This window comes from Nicotiana sylvestris, chromosome 2, assembly GCF_000393655.2.
Source record: "Nicotiana sylvestris chromosome 2, ASM39365v2, whole genome shotgun sequence".
NCBI lineage: Eukaryota > Viridiplantae > Streptophyta > Magnoliopsida > Solanales > Solanaceae > Nicotiana > Nicotiana sylvestris.
In genome coordinates this window covers 49,128,162-49,151,174 of record NC_091058.1, presented here as the reverse complement: position 1 = coordinate 49,151,174, position 23,013 = coordinate 49,128,162, and the positions used below count along the sequence as shown (strand labels likewise).

The 23,013-nt window shown below is 39.3% G+C and overlaps 2 protein-coding genes across 2 annotated transcripts; both read right to left on the bottom strand.

The window, feature by feature from the left end:
- Positions 1–13,101: 13,101 nt before the first annotated feature.
- Positions 13,102–14,465, bottom strand: LOC104232755 (uncharacterized). Its single transcript, XM_009786022.2, has 2 exons — positions 14,216–14,465; positions 13,102–14,132 (listed from the first exon to the last, which is right to left on the bottom strand). The coding sequence occupies exons 1-2, from the start codon at positions 14,463–14,465 to the stop codon at positions 13,102–13,104; spliced, it is 1,281 nt and encodes a 426-aa protein (XP_009784324.2).
- Positions 14,466–15,877: 1,412 nt separating this feature from the next.
- LOC138884897 (uncharacterized) lies at positions 15,878–16,768 on the bottom strand. The gene has a single exon (XM_070165761.1). The coding sequence runs from the start codon at positions 16,766–16,768 to the stop codon at positions 15,878–15,880; it is 891 nt and encodes a 296-aa protein (XP_070021862.1).
- Between the last annotated feature and the right edge of the window lie 6,245 nt (positions 16,769–23,013).

Sequence of the window (23,013 nt, the reverse complement as noted above, 5' to 3'; positions counted from 1 at the left end):
ACCTAGTAAACCTCCGAAGATCTGCTAGAACTGTCAACCCTCAGTAGCAGGACCTGTAGCGCTCAAATCTGCACACAGAGGTGCATGGAGTAAAGTGAGTACTTCCAACTCAGTGAGTAATAAGAATAAATGAAGACTAAACGATATAAAATCACGTTAAACACAACATTTAGCTATTAGAGGCATAACAAATTCAGTAACACAATTTAACAATAAAATCTCATAAAAACACTATTTTAAGCAGTCAACAATAGATAGGAAAAACATCTAGGAATGGTAAACACATAAGAACTGCCCCTAGGGCACAATAATATCAAATCAGCCCTTCGGGCAATATCACAGAACAATACCAGCCCCTCGGGCTATATCTCATGTCACAAAGGGAACCTGCGCTCACTGGGGATGTGCAGACTCCTAGAGGGGCCCCTTACGGCCCAAGCACAATATCAAACCATCTCCTGGCATCATAAATAGGCTCTCGGCCTCATTTCAATATCAAGCCACCTCGTGGCGTACAATCTCAGGCCCTCGACCTCATTATCATAATTAGTGTATCTTTGCTGCGGCGTGCAACCCGACCTAAAAGTATCCTCACAATACAGGCCCTCGTCTTTACTCAGTTAGAATCTCATAAGCCCTTCGGGCAAGAGTAAAAATATGCAGCTCAGCTCAAAATATCTTTAAAACATAATTTAAGGTCTCTAAAACATATTAACATAGTTGAGTTTTGAAAACATTGAAAGATCTGGCATGACTGAGCACAAGTATGAAATCAAACAGTGAGGAAATATCATTAGTGATCCCCTAAGGGTTCAAACAGTTGGCACGAAGCCCAAATATGGCATTTACCCCAAAGTATAATAATATCAAACAATTAGCTACCAAATATACAGAAAAATAGTCATTCAGGATGAACTAAGTCACAATTCCCAACGGTGCATAACCCCACGCTCGTCGTCTAGCGTGTGCGTCACCTCAACACAGCCGAGCGTTGTATATTCCGAGGTTTTATACCCTCAGAACATCATTTAAAATCATTACTCACCTCGAACTAGCCCGAAAAGCTACTCTGCAACACACTTGCCTCTCGAACCAACTTCCAAGTGCTACAAATCTACCAGGTTCAGATTTTTATCATCAAATTATGCTAAACGAATGAATTCCAATTGAAAAATATCGATTTTAAGCACAAACCCGAAATCAGTCAAAACCCGACCCCCGGGCTCACATCCCGGAACTGGAAAAACTTTATGCCAAAATGTTCTTCATTATCTCACGAGTCCGTATATATAAAGAACTCGAAAATCGGAGTTCGTTTGACCCCTCAAATCATCCCTAAAAGGTCTCATAATCTCAAGGCCTAACTCCTCCTTTTTCTACTGATTTTCACGAATTAAACATTGATATTTGTTCCTTAATCACAAATAATCGAATTTTATAGTCCTAAATCCTTACCTCAATGAAGAACAATGATTTCCTCTCTTCAAAATCGCCTCAAAGCTCTTTTCCCGTTCAAAAATGGTGTAAAAGGGTTCAATTGTCGTGGAGGGTTTATTTAAATACCGCTCACGAGTTTTACTGTTCACCTGAGTACTGTTCACTCAAGTTACTGTTCACCCGAGTTACTGTTCACCCGAGTTACTGATCATGCTGCTGTGAAAAAATGCAGCAGCTTTTCTTCTAGTCTAAATTGATCTGTTAACCTTTTGAGAACCACCCGAGGCCCTCGGAAATCTCAACAAATATACCAACACGTCCCATAACATCATTCGAACTTAGTCGAGCCTTCGAAACACCAAAAACAACATCAAAACACCAAAATCATATCAAATTCAAGCCTATGAACTTTGAAATTCCAAAATTCCACCAACGACGCCGAAACTATCCAAAACAACCCCGATTGAACTGAAATTTTGCAGATATTCAAAATGACATTACGAACCTGTTCCAACTGTCGGAATTCCATTATGACCCTGATAGCCTATTTTCCACTACCGACCGGAAATCGCCAAAAACTAACTTTCGCCAATCCAAGCCTAATTCTACACCAGACATCACAAAAATATTCTGGACACTCCTATGTCCCAAATCACCTAATGAAGCTATCCGAGCCATAAAATCCGCATTCCGAGGTCGTTTACCAATAAGTCAACTCTCGGTTGACGTTAACTCTAAAGCTAATTTTAGAGACTAAGTGTCTCAAACCTTACCAAAAACATTCTAGATTCGATCCGACCAACCCGATACCATATAACACGAATAAACAAAGCATAAAGAAGCAGAAATGGGGAAAAACAGAGTGGTAACTCACGAGACAACTAGCCGGGTCGTCACGTCCTCCCCAACTTAAACAAACGTTCGTCCTCGAACGTGCCCAAAGTTGTTCAAAAAACCAACCAATCGCTGAACGACATTACCATGCACATACCCGGGGGTGATCCCATGTCACCCTATCTCATATAGGTCCGATAACACAATGCAATTGAAATTTCACAATCAAACCTAGCCCATAAACCTTAGAACCACATTTCCACTTCCGAAATCATCCACAAGATCAGAATCTCATACCTATACTCTGAATAAGCCCGAGCAAGCTGTAATAACCCATACCTGCAACCTCAGGTGCAATTACGTGATATACCACATAACTCAACGCTTGTAGCGATAAGTTCTAATCACAACAGCTGCACACAACGATCAAATACCAGTGGAAAACCATTTATCAACTAAAATCTCATTCCAACACTTTCACATACTGTCGATAACAAATGAAACACGCAGTAAGCCATAACCATTTCTCATATTAACCATTCATGAAGCCACTTTTCCTTTGACAAAGACCATAGCAATTTTTGAGCCGAACCTCGACATTGTCCTTCCAACGTGCTGAAACCGAATCTGTTTGTATACATCAAAGACCCCAATGATCTCATCTAATCCAACACGACCACTCTGGTGACATGACACATCAATACAAGCTAAAGCCGCAACTTGTGCAATCCGTGCACCAATAAGCAAAAACCCGAACATACTCAAATTATGAAAATGACTCAAATGAAAGAGCCGTGCCGCAAGCTCACCAGTACCACCTCACCATGTTGAGAACCCGTCACACCTCGTAGAAACAGAACACACGAATTCAACCTGAAGGATCATACCTCTACATAACTTCGCTGCAATGCGCGACCCTATCCAACCACTGGTCCATATGAAACACCTCAAGTCACTATGCTCAAAATCGACCGCCACGCAATTTGATGTCTAGTACCAAAGAAAATCATCATAACCACGGCGAAACAATTGACATAACAATACACAACTCGAAAGGACACAACCGATGCGCCATCTGCCAAGCAATATTCAATACTCCTCCCGCTCGAATTCCACTGAGAGACCCCCAATAACACCACACCACATTTGCCTATAACCAACGAATCCTAATGCCTCACGACACGGAAAAGTAACTCATAGATCTCCCCAGATTACTAATAAGCTCAATAACAATCGAATCGACCCATCCTTTAACAAACAACTCGGAGCCAACCAGGCCGACTCAAATTAGAACACACATCCACATTGTCTTGCCAACGAACCCCTATATCAAGGAACCATGAAGCTGCTCCTTCAACTCTGCTGGTGCCATATGATACTGTGCCCAATACCAAACCAATATCGAAATCAACAACTTTTCCCGGAGACATGCCCGGCAGCAGGAAACACATCCGGAAAAGTTCCTCATCACTAGAACTGAATCAATCTGACGAGCCTCTGCAATGATATCCATCTCAAGATCCCAAATAAGGAAGACAATCCTTCCCAGCCATCCGCTGGGTCTTCGAAATATAAAACCACCCTACTAGAACATGAAGTTCGTCGAATCTCGCCACTTAATCCGTGGCATTCCCATCATAGCCAACATCGCTGCCTTAGCGCACTCACCCAGAATGACACAACACTAAGACAACCAGTCTATACCCGATATCACATCCAAAATCTAACATACCACGCAACAAAAGATCCACTCGGGTCTCCAAACCCCGATAGTCACTAAATAGTGCCGATACACACGACCCACAACCACTACATAGCCTGAATATAAAAACTTCCCGTCTCCAAATCCATATGGCACATGAATCACCAAATTCGATCCTAATACATACCATACCTCTAATACCCAATCATTCCACGAGAGATACTCTAAAATTCTTCTGTGCCACCAAGCAAACTCGAATATCAACAGTCGATCTAACAAGAAGTGCTGCAATACTCCCGAAGTACCATCAACTTAATCACATTGCCTTTTCTGAAATATATACCCTAGCCAAATCACTCCAATTAGCAATACCATTTCCTTAATCATCTGAAGTTTCCCCCTGCCTAAGAGTTTTATGACCTTCCTTTTAGAACTAAACCGTAACCTTACACGCACAATCACAATCCTCCACAACATACCGCATATACCATACCATCCTAGGATAACATGAGAACTTCATATCCCTTCTGAGCCACAAGCAATTATATACTCCACCGACCAAGAACTTTCCATTGAGCCCATCTGGAAGAAAATCACTATACAACCCATGCTCCTTACAATCGTGGAAAATATACACCTCTATCGACTTTAGAAATCATCAAAACTCCCCGACTCCCTTTTGCACAAAACCCAACATGTCAGGACTAAATCCTTCTAACTCAACCAAGCTACGCATGCCACTAAACCCAAGAGCATTGCCGCAAAATATCTGTAGAAACTCATTACCTCGTAAGCACCCAAGGAACTAATCATATCCTTACCATACCATCTGGCCTACTACCAAGCTATCTCATCTATACAGGTTCTTTCTAATTTACCTTCAACTTGATGCTTCTTTTTGCTATAATAGTATAATCCTCGACCCAGATTCGCCACACAAGACCTAAGAATAAAGCCACACCGTCTAAGGTTCATAAACCACTGAATACTCTCATAAATATCCCCAACAGCACCACATTCGAAACACTTTACTTTGAAGAGACTTCATGCGCATCTAAATCCGTGGCCGTCACCTTTCTGATGTTGATGTATATAGAACTCTCTAATTGATATCGAAATACCACAAGCTTTGACACCCTCCAAATGCAAACCTCAATTTCTAGCCAAAAGTACAACTTGAAAATCCCCCAATCGTTGCATGTAAAATCTTGAACACATTAGAACTATTCTCTAGAGTCATCCACTCTACTCAAACTGCAATTAGTCTGATCCATAGAACCGAACAACCTGTGCCTCATTTGCACTCTGATACCGCAGAATGTAACCTCACCTTGATGCAACTAAGCCACTTTCTTTTCTATGCACCGAACAATCTTTATCAATAACAACTCAAGACATTTTGTGATTCTCACACACCTATGAAGCATGATATAACCTTACCTTAGTCGAAAATTTTCCTTTACTCGAGCCATCCTCGGTTTCAATCTCCGTAAGTCATAACTGATTCACCTGTACGCCTTAACTGGAACCACGTAGCACATAACCGTGCAGTTAACTAATCAATAGCAGACTCCCCTACTTGGCTCAAAGTAAAAGATCAAACACACACAATAACTCATAATGCTTATACTCTATTATTGCCATAATACCATAGTGAGATTAAACTTAACCCTTCATAAGCTTGTGAAACACCGACCATCTAGTACTTTAAATCTTCTACAAATCTCGCATTCACTCTCACAACAGTTAAACCTACTCTCTTAAGCGACCCAAATTTAAGTTGCAACATATACCTTTCACTTGTAAATGAGATCTTCTATCAGACAACCTAAGGGTCACACAACTTCAGAACACTCCGCATGAGATAACCCACCTGCTTTGCCTCAAACTAGCATTTCTATATACCTTCCACCGTCATAAACATTACACAGTCACTTAGTCTTCCTGAGTCAACTCATACCGCAACATGAAATTTACTTCACTCCTAGCTAGGAAACATTAAAAGATTCTTCACACCCCCATAACTCGGGGATACACCTCAAATCAGGATAGAAATCGGGCACCTGATAGTTCTTTTATCTTCCAGCAGACCCTTCTCGTCGCTTCCAAATCATATAAATACATCTCGTAGTCATGACATACTCATCACGTAACTATCCAGTCATTACTTCCCTTAATAGGGCACAACAACACATATAGATCCAGAAACACGTGCTCATGCACTCAACAGCTCAAGGCTCAAGCTATAGGCAAAAATTCGGCCTCAAGTCCTCTAGATTAGCCCAATATCAACACACATAGATCACATCTCACCCCTCGATCAGGGAATCGCAAGCCATCGATGCACATCTGATACTGAGCGCTTAAGCGCACATACAAACGCGTGGAAGGAATTCAAAGGGTTACATTTCAAGCTGAATCAAGGATGCATGATAAGAATTCAAGAATGTGAAGTTTTCCTAAAGGTTTTACAGCCTCTCGAGGATAAATACAGACGTCTCCGTACCGATCCGCGAGACTCTACTAAACCTGCTCATGACTCGTGAGACCTATGTAACCTAGGCTCTGATACCAACTTATCACGACCCTAAACCCAACCCGGTCGTGATGGCACCTCTCGTGAAGACAAGGCCAGCCGACTCACTTCCAATTCACCTTAAGCAATTAAAATAATAACTACTAAGTCTTTATTCAGAAATAAAATCCCAAAATAAGCATTTAACAGTATAATTTGCGGAGATAAAAGCCAACACAGCCCGACATCGGGGTGTCACTAGTCATGACCATCTAAAATAATACTACCAGCATGAAAGTCTACTCCACTACTAAATAACTAAATCAGAAAAGAAATAAGATAGAGGGAGGTTGCACTGGGCTGCGAATCGTCAAGCAGCTACCTAGTAAACCTCTGAAGATCTGCTAGAACTGTCAACCCTCAGTAACAGGACTAGTAGCGCCCGAATCTACACACAAAGGTGCAGGGAGTAAAGTGAGTACTTCCAACTCAGTGAGTAATAAGAATAAATGAAAGCTGAACGATATAAAATCACGTTAAACACAATATTTAGCTATCAGAGGGATAACAAAATCAGTAACACAATTTAACAATAAAATCTCATAAAAACACTATTTTAAGCAGTCAACAATAGATAGGAAAAACAACCAAGAATGGTAAACACATAAGAACTGCCCCTCGGGCACAATAACATCAAATCAGCCCCTCGGGTAATATCACAAAACAATACCAGCCCCTCGGGCTATATCTTATGTCACAATGGGTACCCGCGCTCACTGGGGGTGTGCAGACTCCTGGAGGGGCCCCTTACGGCCCAAACGCAATGTCAAGCCATCTCGAGGCATAATAAACAGGCTCTCAGCCTCATATCAATATCAAGCCACCTCGTGGTGTACAATCTCAGGCCCTCTGCCTCATTATCATAATTAGTGTATCACTGCTGCGGCGTGCAGCCTGACCCAAAAGTATCCTCACAATACAGGCCCTCGGCCTTACTCAGTCAGAATCTCAGAAGCCTGTTCGGGCAATATTAAAAATATGCGGCTCAGCCCAAAATATCTTTAAAACATCATTTATGGTTTCTAAAATAGATTAACATAGTTGAGTTTTGAAAACACTAAAAGATCTGGCATGACTGAGCACAAGTATGAAATCAAATAGTGAGGAAACTATCATTAACGATCCCCTTAGGGTTCAAACAGTTGGCACAAAGCCCAAATATGGTATTTAGCTCAAAGTATAATAATATCAAATAATTAGCTACCAAATATACAGAAAAATAGTCATTTGGGATGGCCTAAGTCACAATCCCCAATGGTGCACGACCCCATGCTCGTCATCTAGCGTGTGCGTCACTTTAACACAGCCGAACGTTGTATAATCCGGGGTTTCATACCCTCAGAACATCATTTAAAATTATTACTCACCTTGAACTATCCCAAAAAGCTATTCTGCAACACGCTTGCCTCTCGAACCAACTTCCGAGTGCTCCAAATCTACCAAGTTCAGATTTTTATCATCAAATTATGCTAAACGAATGAATTCCAACTGAAAAATATCGATTTTAAGCACAAAACCCGAAATCAGTCAAAACCCGACCCGGGCCTGCGTCCCGGAACTAGACAAACTTTATACCAAAATATTCTTCATCATCTCACGAGTTCGTACATATAAAGAACTCGAAAATCGAAGTTCGTTTGACCCCTCAAATTATCCCTAGAATGTCTCATAATCTCAAGCCCTAACTCCACCTTTTTCTACTGATTTTCATGAATTAAACACTAATATTTTGTTCCTTAATCATAAATAATTGAGTTTTAGGGTCGAAAATCCTTACCTTAATGAAGAACAATGATTTCCTCTCTTCAAAATCGCATCAAAGCTCTTTTCCCATTCAAAAATGGTGTAAAAGGGTTTAATGGCCGCGGAGGGTTTATTTAAATACTGCTCACACTTTTTATTGTTCACCCGAGTACTGTTTACTTGAGTTACTGTTCACCTGAGTTAGTGTTCACCCGAGTTACTGTTCACCCGAGTTACTGATCATGCTGCTGTGAAAAAATGCAGTAGCTTTTCTTCTAGTCTAAATTGATCTGTTAACCTTTCGAGAACTACCCGAGGCCCTCGGAAATCTTAACAAATATACCAACATGACCCGTAACATCATTCGAACTTAGTCGAGCCTTCGAAACACCAAAAACAATATCAAATCACCAAAATCACATCAAATTCAAGCCTATGAACTTTGAAATTCCTAAATTCCACCAACGATGCCGAAACTATCCAAAACAACCCCGATTGACCTGGAATTTTGCAGACATATCCAAAATGATATTACAAACTTGTTCCAACTGTCGGAATTCCATTCTGACCCCGACAGTTTATTTTCCACTATCGACCGGAAATTGCCAAAAACTAACTTTCGTCAATTCAAGCCTAATTCTATACCGGACATCACAAAAATATTCCGGACACACTCCTAAGTCCCAAATCACCTAACGAAGCTATCCGAGCCATAAAATCCGCATTCCGAGGTCGTTTACCAATAAGTCAACTCTCAGTTGACTTTTCTAACTCTAAAGCTACTTTTAGAGACTAAGTGTCTCAAACCTTATCAAAACCATTCCGGATTCGATCCGACCAACCCGATACCACATAACATGGATAAACAAAGCATAAAGAAGCAGAAATGGGAAAAAACAGAGCGGTAACTCATGAGACGACTGGCTGGGTCGTCACAATATCACATTTGTATCAATTGTGTATCACATGTATATCCATATATATCTGTGTGTGGGATATATATGTGATACATGTTTGATACATGTGTCGCAGAAGAATTTTTGAACTTGATTTAACTACGAATTTTGATAAAAAACCAGTCCAAATCACCTCCAATCTTCCTAAATTTGTATATTGACTTATCTATATGTTTTCGATGAATTTCAACTATACGCATTGAAAAAGTTCCTTTTTTGCTTAGATTTTTGGAATATATATATATATATATATATATATATATATATATATATATATATATATATATATATATATATATTATTTTTTGGTATTTCATCACTTTATTTGTTACCTCATCCATGAAATTTCCTTTCCGTCTCGCATCTAACATTGCTAAATCACGTTTAAAAATATGGAAAGTGATTTTTGCATGTGATTTTTTGAGAGAAAGAATCTTATTTATTTGGTTTTTCAATTTTTATATCTGCTTGGCTAGTTTTGGTAAGTTGAGACTTATTTGGGACATTTGTGTAAGTTTCCGTAATTTTATTCTTTATCCTTTAATCATACAAGACCATTTTTACCTTTTTATTTTCCTTTCTTATGAATTATTTGCTGTTTTTAAAATTTAAAGCATGCATATTTCTTTAGCAGCTTTGTTGTTGAATCCGTTAGTTTCTATTCTTAAAATACTACGGCAAGCATTGCTATGAACTATATCTATCATTAGATTTTGAAATAGTAATTATTGTTGGAATAATAACAATAATATATTTGTAATAAAAATTTAATACCATAAATGAGTTTACAACATTAACTAAATTACCGTAATGCATAATATCGTAAAAAAGATGGAAAATTTTTTGGTAAAAAAGAAACTAATATTATTACTAAGATAGTTTATTACATAATTTGACTTAAAAAAAATAAGAATTAGCTATGAAATTCAAATTATAGCAAATAATATTTTTTAAAAATAATCTATCTCTAATTCATCACTATATAGGATTAGGGATAAATTTTTATTAACTACATAATTTATCCGTTGCTAATTTTTATTTTTTTTGTAGTTGGCATATCTAGAATACATGGTATCTAGATGAACATTTTAATACGAAATTAAATCAAAATAAGGGAACACATAATAGATCAACGAGCCTTTAAAATTATCTTGATTGTTTCATGCTTAGCTAGACTATCCGCTACTTTATCAATTGAATATGATAAATATTCGCCATTTTCAAGAGTTTACATTTTGTTTAAATTTTATTTTCAAGATCTTATTTTTTAACAGATTATAGTCTTTTTTTGGTTAACTATATATATATATATATATATAAACATTCACAAAATTACATCAATATAGGGGGATGAGGTCCCCTGTTGATTGTTATCAGTGTCTACCAAAGTTGCCATATTACAAATATTTACTTTTCTTTCAAAAACAGTTCCTGAGATGTCTGTCCACACTGCTCGGTTAGCAAACGGCGGAGTGTGATGACTCAAAAGGTCATCACTTGTTTCACAAGTTGATTCTGTATTCCGTGGCCATAAAAACCTCTTTATATCTTACCTCGATTTGCGTGCACATTCCAGGCGTGTATCCGGAAAGCCATTATGTGAAAATCTGTGAAAAATGATGAATTTTGCTTTTAAAATAAATTTAGGTTGACTTCGATCAATATTTTGGGTAAATAGAACCGGAACCGTGATCTGAGGGTTCGTAGGAATCGAATTCCGAGGTCCCAAACTTGAGAAATGAATTTTTGAAGAAAAGTTTTAATTGGAAATTTTAGAGTTTTTTGAAATTTGAATGTAATTGAATTTGATGGTATCAGGCCCGTATTTTAGTTGCGGATCCCGGTATAGGTCTTATATATAATTTAAGTTGAGCCTGTAAAATTTGGTGAGAAATGGACTTGAAATGACGTGATTCGGAACCTTAGTTGTAAAATTTGAAACTTTGAAAGTTCATGAGATTTTCTTTGATTTGGATGCTAAAATTCATAGTTATGGGTGCTAATTTGGCGATTTGATCACACGAATAGTTCCATATGATGTTTTTGGGTTAGTACGCATGTTTGGTTTGGAGCCCCGAAGGCTCGGGTGAGTTTCAGATGGGTTTCGGGATGTTTTTACACTTAGAAAAGTTGCAGGTTTTTGCTGTCTCAGGTGCACAGAGGTTTTGTTCTTCGCATTCGCGTGGCTCCACTCGCGAATGCGTAAGGCAAACTTCCTCAGGTGCCAGTTTGTTCTTCGCAAACGCGGAGCTTAGGATGCGAACGTGAAGCTGTGGAGGAGTTACCCTTCGCGAACGTGCCCAGGCACTCACGAACGCAAAGGGTTAGTGGCCTGGGGGAGGGATTTCAAAGTTGTTCTACGCGAATGCGGCCACCTGACCGCGAACGCGAAGGCTCTAGGAGCTGAAGCTCCGCGCACACGAGCCGTTGAACTCAAACGTGATGGTCAGCTGGGCCTAACCTATCGCCAACGCGATGAAGGCTTGCCTAGTCATTTTTAAAACAGTAGCAAAAACGGGCAGAACCCATTTACTTCATATTTTCAAAATTTGGGATCATTGAGGTGATTTTCAAAGAACAAGTTCTTCCCCAAAGCATTTTTTTGGCAATCCACTAGGCAAGCGCCTAGGGCTAATTTTTATATATAAATCAAATTGAAAAAAATTACAACTATTACAACAATTCCGGTGGTCTTAAACGACGAAGAAGTAAGAGATGAGACGCACATAAATCCTATTACTAATGCTAAGTAAAATACTCATCATTGATAGTACAATTTGTCTACTAAAAATGGGCCTAAAGTGATGATGTATAATCTTGTGAATTATACGTTGTAGTCTCCTTCCAGAATTTTGAATACATCACAATATCTTGTCGTGTATTAATTCTGTGCATTGCAACATACATGTGTGTAGCATTGCTAACAGATTGGTTGTACTCCAGTTGTGATGTTTCGTTCCTTGTGAATTAAACAATTCATCTTTGCAGCAGTACATCCAAACATTTGTGGGTGGTCTCCAATGCTTTGTCAAAGCGCTCAATGTATACAAAACTGCTTGAAGAAAATGTCGTCGACAAATGTGTTCGCGTACAGATTAAATCTGTAACAGGTGCTAAGCGATGCGATCACAAGATCGTGCAAAATTCTGTTGCATATTTCCAGTTGAAACCTGCAATGTCGTGCTTCACTGCCTTTAGTTGTGGAGAAATTATGTCTGGCCACAGCTAAAAAATTTTCTGGAAGAGAACTTTCCATAACTGTTGGAAATTGCATCATTGAAAATTCCACAAATGTACCAACTGACCTCGGGAGTTGCCAATTCTATTTTGAATCTATTCTTTTATCTATCTTTAACTTCCTCCCCTTGGACTGAGTGCAATGCACTAATACCACCAAAATGGAATCCGTTAAAAAAATAGAGTCTAGAAATAGAATCTGCACCATTTTGCATCTTTGAATAAACCATATAAAATTGTGTCGATAATTGTCGACCATGTCTGCCCCTAACAAAACATGTACATTCAGTGATTGAAAGTCTATTTTGTTGTACCAATAGATTGAGAAAAGAGATGTAACTTGGTTCTTTGCAAAAATCCAAATTAAAAGGAATTCTCAAGTAACTGTGCATATCTAGTGTGCTTCCATATTGAGAACATTGACCTTCATGCTCGTAATCTATCCAGCTTATGGAAAATTCTCCAAGGAGATGAACAGAATATGGCAATATCACCCTTTGAGGTCTGATCAACAAGAGAGTTATGTCAAACGAACCTGTTCCTGCAAAAAAAGAAAACTGAGTTATTTAAAAAATGCATCCTTTCAGTTGTAATCATCTCCGTTTTCATGTGCATCCTTAAAATCTTGTAACTTTCACTCTTAGGTATGGACATTGTAATTTGTCATTGTTGAGAATTTTCCTGCCTTTTATATCCAGTTCTTGAAAGCAGTGTGCTTGGATGTTGCCTATGTCGATCGCATGATTCGCTAAATGGTCAGCCAAGCAATTCCCCTCTCTCATAATATGTGACAGATTCACATGCATTCTAGTCATTACATGTACGATATCTTCTACATATTCTGCAATTACCCAAGGTACAGCCCAAATTCCTTCTATGGCATTCTTCAAGAGGAGCGAGTCAGTTTGCAAAATAACTTGCGCGAATCCTTTCTCTTCACAATATTTTAGTGCTTCAACAATTTCCAAAGCCTCTGCCACATTGTTTGTAGTGTCATGTATCAACTTTCCACAAGCATACTTTATGTCACCTTCATCATCTCGAAGTGCATATCCAATTGAGCTCCTGCCCGGATTTCCTCTCGATGCCCCATCACAATTGACTTTGATCCATCCTTGTGGTGGCATTTCCCATAGAACTTTAGTAACCTTCAATGGTGGTGTGTAGTGTTCCATCATGTGCAGCAGATTTGGCCAAATTTGAGGAACGTTAACCAAGCCAGGTTTCCTTAATCTGACAAGCGATTGAATGATTGTGGATACTTGATATATCACCCTTCTGATCGTTACAGCTTCGCCATGTTTGTAGCTGTTTCTTCTCTTCCACAACTCCCACAAAATGATCGAAGGAAGTTCTTGAAAAATCGGCTTCAATCTTGGTACAACTCTGATTGTCCAGCACTTCACGATTGCCTGGTACATTGACATACCGTCCAGATTTATTCCAGCATTCCTTAGGAAATAGGACCAAACTTTGTTCGCTGCGAAAGAGGAAAAAAAAACAGATGTCCTAAGGTTTCTTCCTCTGGTTGCACACAGCACCAGTAGCGTGAAGGCATGGAGTATCCCACTCTCTTCAAAAAGTCGTCTAGAGGTAATTTTGCCCTCCACACTTTCCACATAAAGAACGATATCTTGAATGGTAAACCCTGTAACCACATGTTTTTGTATGTTGTCCCTGTATCATTTATCAGTCTCAAATATTCCCACGCCGATTTAACTGAAAAATTACCAGCTGTCTCGAGGCACCAGTATGGTTTGTCAAGTAATTGCTGCTCGCTTGGTGGTTTGATATTGTCTATAATGTGTACAGCATATTCCACAGGCACAATGTTGGCTAACTTGTCTGCATCCCAAACTCCTCCAGTCACAACATCAGCAACATTATTAACTGATTCATCAATGTAGAAGTCATCAGGTGTATTGAAGTATAATGCTCCCAATCTAGTCCAGTTGTCAAACCAAAAAAGCGAAGATCCCATGTTTGGACGCCACCCAATTTGATGTTCTATAATGTCCCGACATTCCAGCATTCGTCTCCAAACATGAGAACCATCTCTCCAGAGTATTACAATAGGATTTAATTTTTTGCAGTATTTTTAGGACATGAAAGAGCTCCATAAAGTTGGTTTTGTCCTGAAGTTCCACCAGAGCTTACAAAAAGAGCTTTTGCAACATCGTGTAGAGATCGAAAACCTGCTCCTCCTTTTTCATAAGGTCGACATAGAGTAATCCATGATGCCCAGTGCCTACTTTTGCCACCAATAGAGCTACTCCAGAAGAATTGTGCGAATATCTTGTGTAGCTTATTAATGACAAATGGAGGTGGGTTCATTGCCGATAAGAGATGGATAGACATGCTTTGTAGGACATGTTTGATTAAAATCGCCCTACCACCAATTGACAACAATTTTCCTTTCCATGCTTGCAATTTGTCCATGACTTTATTGATCAAACCTTTATAGAATTCCATTTTCCTTCGAGTGTAGAAAATTGGGCATCCAAGGTAGATGAAAGGGAATTCCTACTTGCAAATACCCGTGATTCTTTGAACCTTATTTACAACATCTTCAGGTGTAGAATCATGCATGTAGACAGCTGATTTGGACTTATTAATGAGTTGTCCAGAAGCTCTTTCATATGCTGCCAAAATCCCAACTAGCAGCTGCAAAGACTTAGCATCTGAAGAAGAAAAAATTATGGTGTCGTCGGCGTATGCTAGATTATTTATTTTTGGACTCCACTTTAGCATTCCGAAACCACAGAAGTATAAATTAAGGTGCAAATCATTTAAAGCCCGTGAAAACGCCTCAGCTGCAAGTATAAAGAGGGTTGGTGATAGAGGGTCTCCTTGCTTGACGCCCCTAGTAGACTTGAAGAATCCATGTGGCTGACCGTTGATGAGAACGATGTACCAATTGTTAGACACAATTTCATATACCAAGTCTATAAATGTTTCACAGAAACCCATCTGCCTCAGGACTTTAGTGAGGTATAACCAAGAAAGACGATCATAAGCTTTCGTCATATCTAGTTTAATCACTACATTTGGTCCGGCCTTTGTTCTCAGTCTAATATCTGTGATTATCTCTTGAGTGAGCAGCACATTTTCAACAATATTCCTTCCCTTTACAAACCCAGCTTGTTCGTCAGAAATAAGAGTAGGTAGTAGACTAACTAGCCTCTCGTGAATAACCCTTGAGATAACTTTGTTGATGAAATTGCTCAGGCTTATTGGATGTAAATCTGAAAATGTTTGCACATCTTTCTTCTTTGGTAATAGAACTAGATTTGTATGTGTAACATATCTTGGTAGTTCATGACCATTGAAGAAACTCTTGACCATGTTAAAGACATCATCGCCTATGATATCCCAACATGAATGAAAAAACGCTCATGTGAAACCATCCGGGCCAGCTGCACTTTCTCCATTTAACCCCATCGTAGCCTGTTGGACCTCATCTTTTGTGGTCTGCTTCATCAACTGAAAGTTCTGCTCCGTTCCTACTAATTTTGGAACATGACCAATATTTTCAAAATCAGATGGGCATCTTTCTTCATGGAACTGTTCTTTAAAGAAGTGAACTGCTTCATCTACGATTTGAGTGGGGTCATCTATCCAGATTCCATCGCTGTTTTGAATCCCTCGTAGCTGCAATCTCTTCCTTCTTCCGTTGACTTGAGCATGGAAGAATTTAGTGTTTCTATCTCCATCATTGAACCATGCCATCCCTGCCTTTTGTTTCCAAAATTGTTCCTCAAGAGCAAGAAATTTGATAAGTTCTGCTTGAACTTTACACAATCTTTCCCTATTTTCCCGAGTTGGATTTATTTCAAATTGAGCCTCATGAACCTTGAAGACCTCTTCCAAACTGGATATCTTCTTGAAAATATCTCCATATGTCGACTTGCTCCAGAGTGACAGTCCTTTTTTCACTTTTTTCAGTTTGTGGTTGAATAAAGTGAAAGGATTTGCTTCAAAATCTGTGTTCCAATTTGCATTGACCACATCTTTAAACGTCGGATGTTTTGTCCAAAAATTTAGAAACCTGAAGGATTTCTTGATCACAATAGTTTCAAGATCACATTTTAGCAACATGGGACAATGGTCGGAACCAATTTTTGGTAGATGAGTGACTTCTATTCCAGGGAACATTTGTTGAAATTCAATGTTAGCCATACATCTGTCAAGTCTCTTGAAAATGCAATCTTCCTCCGCTCTTCCATTCCACCAAGTGTATATACTTCCCTTGAATCCCAAATCAAAGAGATTACAAGTGTTCATGCAATGTCGGAAATCTTCGACTTCATTCAAAGTCACTGGAAGCCCCCAAACTTCTCCTCCTCATCCCATATGACATTGAAGTCACCTCCAACAAGCCAAGGAATATCCTTATCTGCTGCCATTGCGTATAATGAGTCCCAAAGCTCTATTATTTCTATTGCATCACACTTGGTATAGACCAAAGTAACATTTTGGACAGTGTATATCTCTGTATGAGTCATTTGTAACGTCAGCTGCTGCTCCATGTCATATAGAATTGTGACGTCGTACAATTCGTCAACGAAAGCCCACACCTTATTTGAAATGTTAGAAAATGCTTGAGATAATCCTATCTGTCTTCTGTATAAATCCAGCTTTGAACCATCCTTCATTGGTTCCATGAGACCAACAAAGTCGAAATTATGTTGTCTATGCATTGTTACGAGCCTCTCAAAGGTTTGCTGCGTATTGGCGGATCTAATATTCCAAATAATTGCATCCATTACTGATTATTTGATTTAGTAAAACCTCATCGAGTTTGGATCCCAGCAGTAGGCATGCCAGAATTGTTTCTGTTAATCTTTCCTTTTTTCCTTTTGCAGCAGATTTAACTTTGGCAATATGAGTTGGAGAGATATCACCTTTTCTTGCCACACTGATGAAGTTTTGAGTTGTGGATTCCTCATCTAAATCCCTACCATTTCCCAGCATGTTTTCATCTTCTTTTTCTTGATTAATAACTGGTCTTGCCAATTCATGAGAGGGACAACGAGTCAATATGTCTTTGGCAACATTATCCTTGATTATCCTCACCCTACTATTATCACCAACATCTTTTTGATTGTCAGCTTTTTTACTCATCCCTTGTTCCCCTTCAACAATGCAATTTAATCCATCCAGTTTATCATTTTTGTCCAAATGCATTGAGGCGCCTGCATTTGTTGTAACTAATTGTTTCGTGGCTTCACTGCAATCTACAGAAGGACTTTTTTCCTCTAGTGTGTTTTTGACCTTTTCTCTATTTTGAAACAGAGTATTTGCTCTGTTTGGAGCTCGAGTATGTTCTGCTACAACAGCTGCATTATCATTTACACTTTGATCTTCCTCCTCTATGACCTCCTGATCAGCTTCACCTTCTTTATTTATTCCTTTTGGAATTTCTCCTTCTTCAGAATCCTCCTCAGCTTGATCCTCCCAAAGTTTGCCACTAGTCAGAGCTAGTCTGTCCTTCTCATTCACTTGTTCTGATATTCCATATGTATCTTTAGATGGGATATCTTGACACGAGTGATTAGTGGTAACTAACTTGCTTCCAAAGATCTTATTAGCCCATTGTGCTGTGGAATCTTGTTGTGTATGATTTTGATGCTCATTCTCTTTAGCAGAAAGATTAAAAGCAATAGCATTTGGATTTAACTGCTTTATATCTTTTGAAAGTTGTTTTGTACGAACAACAGAGTTTGGAATTTGAGTAATAGCATATGCAGTTGCAGTTACATCATCATTTGGCTCCATGTTAGCTTTGTTTTTGGCAGCAGAGGTTTCTCCTATCAACATCAGATTATTTCCTTCATTGTCATCACTTTTTTCCATTTCTAGAACTGCAAAACTATTCCATATCTGAACATGGTCTGTCTGCTCATCTTCGATCTCCACCAATGCCAAAATATTTGTCATTTGATTCTCTTGGTTGCAACACTCAATGCCATAGTCTCATGTCCAGTTATTGTTTGGACAGAATTCTCATTATTAACAGACTTCAGACGATTATCCTTGACCTCTTTCCATTGTCCTCCTAATTTCCCAGTAAGCTTTTGGCCTGTGCAGATCGCGAGAGTTCCTGTAGCAATAACCTGTATTTTCATCTTAGTCTGAGTATGTGAAGTGTCATTGACCACTTCCTCCATTTGATTCACAATATCATTTTCTAGCAACTGATTGGGATCTCTTATTGCATTTAACAATTGCCTTGCATCACCCTGAAGCCGTTCAACAGAGACCTCTTCCAATTCAGTTCGAATAATTTCCTCTGTAGATCCCTTTGCATTTTCATTTCTCCGTTTCGTCGAGCGACATGCATTATCATCGTGTCCTTGGTGTTGAAAACATGTACAATACATTGGAAGATTATCATACACAACCTTTTGATGAAAATCAGTCGATTTTCCAGAAATCTTGTCGACGACGGAAATCTTGATTTTTTTTGGATGCTCATCCAATAGATCCAACACGACTTTAACCCTCACAGCGCTTGTCTTTTTTATATCTTTTGTTGCCTTGTCAATAGCTAGAGGTTTTCCCACTGCAGAAGCAATTGACATCAAAGATTTCTTTGCAAAGTAGTTTGGTGGAAGATCTGGGAATGAGATCCAAACCACAGCTTTCGATATCTCAATTTTTGGATCAAATCCAATCGTCCAAGGAAAGGTTCTGAAGAAGAACTCATCTCCTTTTGAATTAATGTGCCCAGTCGATCTGGAAATAAAGGTTACATAATCATCATAAAGATTGAATCGTACCAGTATGTGCCTAAACTCCAGCTGCCCAATGTTACAGTTTCCTTTCACATCGAACTATTTTGGAAAGTTTCTTCTGAGGTCTTGAAGATCTGGTTTTCCATAAGAAAACTTGACGATTACGGCTTGATGTAAACCTTCCTCTATGACAAACTCTTTCACCTCATCTGTGGTGAATTCAACGATTGGTTCTCCATGTTCGAATCTAACTGGACATAGAACTGTATGTTGAATTTGTGGCACATTTTCTTTAGTCACAGTTGCTGCATAATTCATTTTTGGTGGAATGTTGATCCCAGCTGCTTGAAAACTTTGCTCTCCCACAGCCAAAGGCTGGGGAGAGGTCAACGCAGCCATGGTTGTCTTAATCGTACATGAGCAAGCTCAAATCGCCAGAGTTTCTGTGATGAACAGTAACTCCTATTCCTTCCCCAAAGCATTGGTATATGATTCTAAACCTTTTTTTTTCAATTTCCCATTGCATTTCATCAATTTTTATCCAAAAATCTAGGGCTTTTATGGTAGAAATTAGGAATTTGGGTAGAGTTAGGACTTTTTGATTAATTAGGATTTAAACCTCATTTTAGGGTCGGATTTTGAAACTAATTGCATATTTGGGCTCGTGGGTGAATGGGTGATCAGATTTTGGTCCGAACCTCGGGTTTCGACCAAGCAGGCCCGGGGTCGATTTTTAACTTTTTGGGGAAAATGATAGAAAACCTATAATTAAGCATTGGCTATAAATTCTTTAGCATTTATTGATGTTGTTAAATTAATTTGGACTAGATGCAAGTAATTTAAAGGTGAATTCTAAAAGAAAAGCGGTGTTTGAGACTTGAGTTGGCCGTAGAAGTTTGAGGTAAGTGTTTGGTCTAACCTTAGCTTGAGGGATTAAGAATTATGTCTTATTTTCTATGTGTTAATGTGGAGTACGACGTATAGGCATGGTGATGAGTATTTATACGTCGGTATCAAGCATACCCGTGAGTCTCGTATAGCAATTGTTGTGAATCCATTGTGATTTATTCATGCTTAATATGTTTTTATCATGGTTGATTCCCTTGCCGGGATGTTGTTATTATATTCTTGTTCCCTTGCCGGGATGTTATTGTTATGATATTGTCTCCCTTGCCGGAACGTTATTGTTTACTATATTGTCACCCTTGCCGAGATATTGTTGTTGTACTCTTGTGTCCTTGCCGGAATTCTTGTGATTGATGTTGACTTGTAAATGGGATCGGGTGTCATGCCGCCATGGTGATAGTTGAAATGGGAGCGGGTTGCACGCCTACAACAAGATATAAGAAATGGGAAAGGGTTTCACTCCTGCAACATGATATATGAAATAGAAGCGGGTTGCACGCCTGCAACGAGATATATAAAATAGGAGCGGGTTGCACGCCTGCAACGAGATATATGAAATGGGAGTGGGTTGCACGCCTGCAACGAGATATATGAAATGGGATTGGGTTGTACGCCTGCAACAAGGAAGGAATGAAAGTGAATACTGTGTTTGTTTTCCTTGTTCTTGTTGGCATTTAAATGTTGGTTTCTTTACATTCCTATTTTGATATTCTGTTGTTATTTAGTACTCCCCGTAGCATGTTTCCCCCCTCCTATCTTTACTGTGAATATTTGCTTTTATTTTTCGTTGTATATGATTTAACTGCACAGGTTTATTTGGTAGTCTGGTCCTAGCCTCGTCACTACTTCGCCGAGGTTAGGCTAGACACTTACCGACATATGGGGTTGGTTGTGCTGATACTACACTCGGCACTGTGTGCAGATACTGGTACCGGAGCACTTCAACCGCAGTAAGGTTGCTACTTTCAGTCCAACAGGCGACCCGAGGTAGTCCTGCAGGCGTCCGTGGGCCTTGGCGTCTTCTTCTATCATCTCTTTTCTGTTCTTTTACTTATTCGGAGACAAATTTGTGTATTTCTATTCAGACCTTATTTGTAGTAATCTTAGATAGTCTGTGAAACTGTGACACCAAATTCTGGGTAGAGTTGTATTTAGACTTCCGCAGTTTGTATTAAGTTAAATTATTAGATTTAGTCTTCCACTTTGTTATTGATATTATCATTTCCGCTGTTTTGGTATGTTGTTTTGAAATTATAAGGACTTAAGACTTGAAAAAGGGTAATCAAAACGGAATAGTTGGCTTGCCTAGCTTTCACTAGTAGGCTCCATCACGTCTCCCGAGGGTGGGAAATCTGGGTCGTGACACGGAGGAACTGCCAAAAACTATGTCTTGTCAAAAACTTCCTTCCTAGCTCCTTCCTTTGCGAGGAGGTCCGCCATTTGGTTCTGCTCCCTGTAGCTATGTCCTATGACTGGGTTCCCCAATTGCTACATCAGATACCTGCATTTAGAAATTATGAGATTGTGAGTTAAGTTGCCATTTTTTAACATTTCCAACACCATTTCGGAGTCAGTGTAAATCACCAAAGGTGCCAAGCCTTGGTCTAGGCTATTTGTAGCCCCAATCATAGGGCTTGGAGCTCTGCCCTAAGACTATCAGTGTTTGGGAGACCCCTCATGAAGCCCAAGATCCAGTCACCCCTGTTGTTTGTAAATACCCCATATACCCCCTTTCCCAGTGTTAAGGCATGCAACCCCATTAGTGTTCAGCTTGTAAAAGCCTATATCTGGTGGGCACCACTGTAGGTATAAGGTGGTTGTTGCCGGAGCCGTCCTTGAAGTGGCTACTACATAGTGGTATTCAACAACCTTAGCTATTGTTTGGTGAAGATTAATGTGGTTCTTCCTCTTTTCAAAGACATTAGAGTTTCTGGTTAGCCAGATTGCCAAGAGGTAGAAGGGCAGTAGTTGTTTCCATTTAATTCAAGCATTATAGTCCACATTTTGGAGCCTATGACATGTGTCTTCCTAGTTGTGCATACAAAATGGATTTGCACTAAGGCTAGGCTGTTGAGTAGAGTTGTGCAGCAAATGCTGCCAAAATTGTTTGGTACTGGCACATCCAAAGAAGATGTGGTTTATGTCCTCTATTGCATGATCATAGAAGGGGCAATTAGGGATAATTCTCAGGCCAATATGGTGCAAGTGATTCCCTGTAGGAAGCCTATTTTGTAGCACGAGCCATATGAAGAACTTGATCTTTTTAGGGGCCTTTAGTTTCCAAATCCATCTGGAGTGGTCTTCATTAGATTTTTCATCATGCATAAGTGCATCAAGATAAGAGTAAACTGGTTTGGTACTAAACTTATCGTTGGGGTTAAGGTTCCAGATTAGTTTGTCCTTAGTAGAGGTGGTAGTGGGGATGAAGGTGTTTTGCACCTTTGATACCTAGAATGACACTGCATGTCGTGGCACACTTTGATTGGCAATTAGAGGAAAAGATCACTTTGGATTTCTGGATGTTGACTTTCTGCCCAGATGCAGCATTGAAGCTGTCTAGAATGGCTAAGATTGACTCGCAGTTAATTTTATTGGCTCTGGCAAACATAGTGAGGTCATCAACAAAGAATAAGTGAGATATTCTGGTCCCTCCCCTATTGATACTGATGGGACACCAATCCTTCTTAGATACAACATTGTCAATATCCCTGGAGAGCCTTTCCATGCATATAATGAACAAGCAGAGAAACATAGGGCCCCTTACCTAATGCCTCTACTAGGTTTGAAGTACTCAGTCTGAGTACCATTGACTAGGATTAAGATGGAGCTTGTAGTGAGACAGGACATGATGAGGGTGGCAAGATTAATGGGGAAGTTGAAAAAAAG

Bases quoted from the DNA above. Each gene is read 5' to 3' on its own strand.
- LOC138884897 (XM_070165761.1), bottom strand. From the start codon at position 16,768: ATGAACACTTGTAATCTCTTTGATTTGGGATTCAAGGGAAGTATATAC.
- LOC104232755 (XM_009786022.2), bottom strand. From the start codon at position 14,465: ATGGGATCTTCGCTTTTTTGGTTTGACAACTGGACTAGATTGGGAGCA. The intron at 14,133-14,215 runs GTAATTTTTCAG...ATGTGGTTACAG, and splicing joins CTGGTGCCTCGAGACAGCTG to GGTTTACCATTCAAGATATC.